General features: G+C 46.1%; 1 protein-coding gene across 1 annotated transcript in view; it reads right to left on the reverse strand.

The window, feature by feature from the left end:
• Window positions 1-5,882, reverse strand: part of tecrb (trans-2,3-enoyl-CoA reductase b) — an 8,840-nt gene extending 2,958 nt beyond the window's left edge. The window contains exons 1-2 of the mRNA XM_046311220.1: window positions 5,706-5,882; window positions 2,360-2,369 (exon numbers count right to left, since the gene is read on the reverse strand). Of these exons, the coding sequence (XP_046167176.1) occupies window positions 2,360-2,369; window positions 5,706-5,882 (187 nt within the window). The remainder of the gene's footprint in view (window positions 1-2,359; window positions 2,370-5,705) is intronic.
• Between the last annotated feature and the right edge of the window lie 1,837 nt (window positions 5,883-7,719).

A 7,719-nucleotide genomic window follows, 5' to 3' on the forward strand; every position in this document is an offset into this window, starting at 1 on the left:
AACACTGTCCTGTACCAGCCTGCTACCATCACTACTACTATAGATATCAACACTGTCCTGTACCAGCCTGCTACCATCACTACTATACTATAGATATCAACACTGTCCTGTACCAGCCTGCTACCATCACTACTATACTATAGATATCAACACTGTCCTGTACCAGCCTGCTACCATCACTACTATACTATAGATATCAACACTGTCCTGTACCAGCCTGCTACCATCACTACTATACTATAGATATCAACACTGTCCTGTACCAGCCTGCTACCATCACTACTATACTATAGATATCAACACTGTCCTGTACCAGCCTGCTACCATCACTACTATACTATAGATATCAACACTGTCCTGTACCAGCCTGTTACCATCACTACTATCAGATATCAACACTGTCCTGTACCAGCCTGCTACCATCACTACTATAGATATCAACACTGTCCTGTACCAGCCTGTTACCATCACTACTATAGATATCAACACTGTCCTGTACCAGCCTGCTACCATCACTACTATAGATATCAACACTGTCCTGTACCAGCCTGTTACCATCACTACTATAGATATCAACACTGTCCTGTACCAGCCTGCTACCATCACTACTATAGATATCAACACTGTCCTGTACCAGCCTGTTACCATCACTACTATACTATAGATATCAACACTGTCCTCTACCAGCCTGCTACCATCACTACTATACTATAGATATCAACACTGTCCTGTACCAGCCTGCTACCATCACTACTATACTATAGATATCAACACTGTCCTGTACCAGCCTGCTACCATCACTACTATACTATAGATATCAACACTGTCCTGTACCAGCCTGTTACCATCACTACTATAGATATCAACACTGTCCTGTACCAGCCTGCTACCATCACTACTATAGATATCAACACTGTCCTGTACCAGCCTGCTACCATCACTACTATACTATAGATATCAACACTGTCCTGTACCAGCCTGCTACCATCACTATTATACTATAGATATCAACACTGTCCTGTACCAGCCTGTTACCATCACTACTATAGATATCAACACTGTCCTGTACCAGCCTGCTACCATCACTACTATAGATATCAACACTGTCCTGTACCAGCCTGCTACCATCACTACTATAGATATCAACACTGTCCTGTACCAGCCTGCTACCATCACTACTATAGATATCAACACTGTCCTGTACCAGCCTGCTACCATCACTACTATAGATATCAACACTGTCCTGTACCAGCCTGCTACCATCACTACTATAGATATCAACACTGTCCTGTACCAGCCTGCTACCATCACTACTATACTATAGATATCAACACTGTCCTGTACCAGCCTGCTACCATCACTACTATACTATAGATATCAACACTGTCCTGTACCAGCCTGCTACCATCACTACTATAGATATCAACACTGTCCTGTACCAGCCTGCTACCATCACTACTATAGATATCAACACTGTCCTGTACCAGCCTGCTACCATCACTACTATAGATATCAACACTGTCCTGTACCAGCCTGCTACCATCACTACTATAGATATCAACACTGTCCTGTACCAGCCTGCTACCATCACTACTATAGATATCAACTCTGTCCTGTACCAGCCTGCTACCATCACTAATATAGATATCAACACTGTCCTGTACCAGCCTGCTACCATCACTACTATACTATAGATATCAACACTGTCCTGTACCAGCCTGCTACCATCACTACTATAGATATCAACACTGTCCTGTACCACAGCCTGCTACCATCACTACTATAGATATCAACACTGTCCTGTACCAGCTCGCTACCATCACTACTATACTATAGATATCAACACCAATCCTGTACCAGCCTGCTACCATCACTACTATAGATATCACACCGTCCTGTACCAGCCTGCTACCATCACTACTATAGATATCAACACTGTCCTGTACCAGCCTGCTACCATCACTACTATACTATAGATATCAACACTGTCCTGTACCAGCCTGCTACCATCACTACTATACTATAGATATCAACACTGTCCTGTACCAGCCTGCTACCATCACTACTATACTATAGATATCAACACTGTCCTGTACCAGCCTGCTACCATCACTACTATACATAGATATCAACACTGTCCTGTACCAGCCTGCTACCATCACTACTATAGATATCAACACTGTCCTGTACCAGCCTGCTACCATCACTACTATACTATAGATATCAACACTGTCCTGTACCAGCCTGCTATCATCACTACTATACTATAGATACAGTCTTCATACAGACTGAACAGCAGAAGACTGGTTTGGAGTTAGACTTACTTGGGTCGAGACGGATGGACTGTCTGGCTGCGTACCATTGAGGATCTGAGACAGGTAGGGGGAGAGACCAGACAGGTAGGGGGAGAGACCAGACAGGTAGGGGAGAGACCAGACAGGTAGGGAGAGACCAGACAGGTAGGGAGGAGAGACCAGACAGGTAGGGAGAGACCAGACAGGTAGGGGGAGAGACCAGACAGGTAGGGGAGAGACCAGACAGGTAGGGGGAGACCAGACAGGTAGAGGGAGAGACCAGACAGGTAGAGGGAGAGACCAGACAGGTAGGGGAGAGACCAGACAGGTAGAGGACAGGTAGAGACCAGACAGGTAGAGACCAGACAGGTAGAGACCAGACAGGTAGAGGGACAGACAGAAAAGAAGACAGACACAGACAACAGGGGGTAAACTCTTTAGCTTTGAAATACTGTATATTGAAGTGAATTTAATTGCAGTGGAATGTGCTGCTGTGTGCTGCTGTGTAATGTCAATCTAAGGTTGTACTCGGCTTTTGTGGAACATAGACTTGATCTCCCCAATAGTGGCATTTGGCTCAACCTGCAAATCAAGAGATGAGTGGGATACACCCCTCCCCCTCCTCCTCCTCATTGCCCTTTCATGTGATTACCAGTAAATTTAGCTCTCGCTCTGGCCCACCCCCTGGGTACTGAGTATCAAACAGCTGGCATTATCACCACACACACACACACACGGCATAACTATAACAGACACATACAGCGCCAAAACACACACACACACACACAGTCAAAGCCACACCGCAAACAACAATCCCAAAAGACAAACTGACAAAAGACATTACACACAACCATTTAACAGCGGCCACTCCCAGATTGATGCCAAGTCTGGAGGTTGAAGGGCTTGCGCTGAACCCTGTTCCCCAGCCAGACTGCCTCGTCCTGGGGCTTAGCCTCACATACCCCCTAACTCCAGTCAGCAGGGACTGGATGGTTCTGCCAGCCATGGGCCACTATAGCCAATACTAATGCCGGGCAGAGGAACAACGGACAGTCCTTACTGGCTAGTTGATAAGGTCTAGGTGTTTGTACAAAGACTGTATTGAAGGTGGGTCACAACAGTCAAACTGAAAGGTCCCTAAACACTGGACTCCCCAGGCTGCTCCATTCTTTTGACATCCTGACAGCATTCACCAGACATTCTACTACTACTGTCTTTGTCTGTGACATCAGAGTCTTCCTCAGACATTCTATTCTCTTTATGACATCACTGAGGTCTTCCCTCAGACATTCTAGTCTCTTTATGACATCATGAGTTCCTCTCCAGACATTCTAGTCTACTTATGACATCATAGGTCTTCCCCAGATATTCTACTCTCTCATGACATCACAGATTCTATTTATGACATTGCAGGTCTCAAGATATTCTAAGTGTCTTCATGACATCAGAGGTCTTTCCCAGAGATTCTACTCTTTATAAAATCAAGTATTCTCAGACATGATTTCATCACAGAGTGAGGTCTTCAGAGATTATAGTCTACTTGTGACATCACAGGTTTCCCCAGACATTCAGTCTCTTTATGACTTCACCCCAGACATTCTAGTCTCTTTATGACTTCACCCAGACATTCTAGTCTTTTATGACTTCACCCCAGACATTCCAGTCTATTTATGACTTCACCCCAGACATTACAGATCATTTTACTAGACAACATCAGATTAGAATAACTCTATTCAACTCCACCAATATAAAATTCTAATAACCAAATCAAATACTCACTCCCACATCAAGCCCTACTTCAGGAATCTCTATTTTCCAGGGTGCCGCAGTCTAAAGTGGGGAGATGACGTGGCCATGGAAACTGTGTTAAGCTGAGAACAGGTCTCAGAGCAGTGGTAATCCTGCGGACGTGACCTGATACCTTGCAGCTCCTGTATGCCCTACTAATATCACACTAACACCATACAGAACCTAATACAGTGCTATTAAACCTATAACACCATGATAAACCTAGCTAGGTGTTAGACCTGTCATTAACCATCAGACTATAACACCATGATAAACCTGGCTAGGTGTTACCACCTGTCATTTAACCATCAGTCTATAACACCATGATAAACCTAGCTAGATGTTACACCTGTCATTTAACCATCAGTCTATAACACCATGATAAACCTAGCTAGATGTTACACCTGTCATTTAACCATCAGTCTATAACACCATGATAAACCTAGCTAGATGTTACCTGTCATTTAACCATCAGACTATAACACCATGATAAACCTAGCTAGATGTTACACTGTCATTTAACCATCAGACTATAACACCATGATAAACCTAGCTAGGTGTTACACCTGTCATTTAACCATCAGTCTATAACACCATGATAAACCTAGCTAGGTGTTCCACCTCTAAGCCATAAGAATGATGGTTAAACTACAGTCTAGGTAGTACTGGTCACGATGGGCCGTTCTTGCTCAGACAAGGCTTAACTACTTCAGGTTGCACCTGGAGCTACACAGCACTATACAGACTGCCTGGGCTCAGACAGACAGACAGACAGCACTATACAGACTGCCTGGGCTCAGACAGACAGACAGACAGCACTATACAGACTGCCTGGGCTCAGACAGACAGACAGACAGCACTATACAGACTGCCTGGGCTCAGACAGACAGACGACAGCACTATACAGACTGCCTGGGCTCAGACAGACAGACAACAGCACTATACAGACTGCCTGGGCTCAGACAGACAGACAGACAGCACTATACAGACTGCCTGGGCTCAGACAGACAGACAGACAGCACTATACAGACTGCCTGGGCTCAGACAGACAGACAGACAGACAGCACTATACAGACTGCCTGGGCTCAGACAGACAGACAGACAGCTATACAGACTGCCTGGGCTCAGACAGACAGACAGACAGCACTATACAGACTGCCTGGGCTCAGACAGACAGACAGACAGCACTATACAGACTGCCTGGGCTCAGACAGACAGCACTATACAGACTGCCTGGGCTCAGACAGACAGACAGACAGACAGCACTATACAGACTGCCTGGGCTCAGACAGACAGACAGCACTATACAGACTGCCTGGGCTCAGACAGACAGACAGACAGACAGCACTATACAGAAGCTGCCTGGGCTCAGACAGACAGACAGACAGCACTATACAGACTGCCTGGGCTCAGACAGACAGACGAACAGCACTATACAGACTGACTGGGCTCAGACAGACAGCACTTCTGACCTGAGTACAGTGGAGCGTCCTACATTAGACTAATAGTCCTATCTAGCCTGCACCTGTTGCACTATTAAACACAGAGACACACAGATAGACGTACACACAGATATAGACGTGTACCCCCCACACACACACAGTATTTGTGAAGAGGTCTTACCTTGTCCAGGAAGCAGAGTTTGTCCTTGGTCTTGGCATCCAGAATCTCCACCTCAAAAGCCCACAGCTTTCTTAGCCTTCTTAGCTTTGGGCCGTTTAACAGTGGGTGCTGGCACCCCTGGGACACTCCGGGACCAGCCTTTTTGTGGGTAGCCCCCTCTAGTACTACGGTATCCATATCCACACTCCTCCACCACTAGCCTCTCTTCAATCCCTTTGTCTGAAAAAAAACCCCTTTTTTCTCAAGTCCCTCAGTTTGAACAGAGAGGAGAGCAGGCGCCTGGTTTCAGCTGTGGAAATAAATCTCTCTCCCCTCGTTCGCTCTGTCGTTTTTTCCCTCCCATCCCTCCCTCCCTCCTTTCTATCATTCTGTCACACCCCACTCTCATTCCTTCTTCCCTGGCACGCTGGTTGCTTTGGCCCAACCCCCACCCCCACACAGCCCTGCTCCCCTGTGAAGTCATGCAGCAGGAGCAAAGTTTAGAACAGTAAGAAAGAGATTGATGCATTCCTGTGTTGAGTTGATTTTGACCCCCCACTAAGATACCAGAGAACCCCCCTCCACACTAAGATACCAGTACCCTCCCACTAAGACACCCGGCACCCCTTCCCAGTCTAGAAGGAAGTATGTGTCGGTCCCCCCACAGCTAAATAAAAAGCTCTGCGTAAGCAACCCTCTCCCTGCCCTCATCCCTCCACTCCCATGCCACCCCTCCCTCCTCCCCTTCCCTCCACACCCTCCCTCCTCCCTCCCACACCCTCCCCTCCACTCCACACCTCCTCCACTCCACCCTCCCTCCTCCCACACCACCACTCCACACACACACACACACACACACACACACACACACACACACACTGAGATCATGTGACACTTATACTGCACACAGGTAGACTTGATTAAATTAATTATGTGACTTCTGAAGGTAATTAGTTGCACGGGTCTTATTTAGGGGCTTCATAGCAAGGGTTGAACACATACACCACTTTTACATTTTTAAACAAGTAATTTTTAAATTTCACTTCACCAATTTGGACTATTTTTGTGTATTTCCATTACATGAAATCCAAATACAAATATATTTAAATTACAGGTTGTAAGGCAACAAAATAAAAAACGCCAGAGGGTGAATACTTTTGCAAGGCCCTGTAGAGTTGTATGGTTTTATAAACTGTGAAATCAATTGTTTTTGTTTGATATACATTTTAAAGTAAAAATCTGAGTCTGCGCAATTCCATTACTGTAGAACTGCCCATTAAATGATGCTTTGTAGTCCACACACACCAAGCCAGGCATGGCTAGGATTTCTCTAGTTATTTAAACCCCCATTCCATCTTCCTCAGTCTATATAAAGAACCCCCTGGGATAACAGTCTTTCCTTGTGCTGGGGTCTAAAGCAGTACTGGACAGACAACTGTCATAGCTGGGGTAGTGTTATGGTAGTGTTATGGTAGTGTAGTGTTATGGTAGTGTTATGGTAGTGTTATGGTAGTGTTAGGGTAGGGCTTGTTATGGTTGGGATGGGGTAGTGTTAGGGTAGGGCTTGTTATGGTTGGGATGGGGTAGTGTTATGGTAGGGCTTGTTATGGCTGGGATGGGGTAGTGGGATTAGGGTAGGGCTGGGGTAGTGTTTTATGTGTTAGGGGGCTTGTTATGGTTGGGATGGGGTAGTTGTTATTGTTATGGTAGTGTTAGGGTAGGGCTGGGAGTAGTGTTATGGTAGGGCTGGGGTAGTGTTATGGTAGTGTTAGGGTAGGGCTGGGGTGTGTTAGGGCTGGGATAGTGTTATGGTAGGGCTGGGATAGTGTTATGGTAAGGCTGGGATAGTGTTATGGTAAGGCTGGGATAGTGTTATGGAAGTAAGGCTGGGGTAGTGTTAGGGGTAGGGCTGGGGTAGTGTTAGGGTGAGGGGGTAGTGTTAGGGTAGGGGTAGTGTTAGGGTAGGGGTAGTGTTAGGGTAGGGCTGGGGGTAGTGTTAGGGTAGGGCTGGGGTAGTGTTAGAGATTAGGGCTGG

This window comes from Oncorhynchus gorbuscha, linkage group LG18 (assembly GCF_021184085.1).
Source record: "Oncorhynchus gorbuscha isolate QuinsamMale2020 ecotype Even-year linkage group LG18, OgorEven_v1.0, whole genome shotgun sequence".
Classification (NCBI taxonomy): Eukaryota; Metazoa; Chordata; class Actinopteri; order Salmoniformes; family Salmonidae; genus Oncorhynchus; species Oncorhynchus gorbuscha.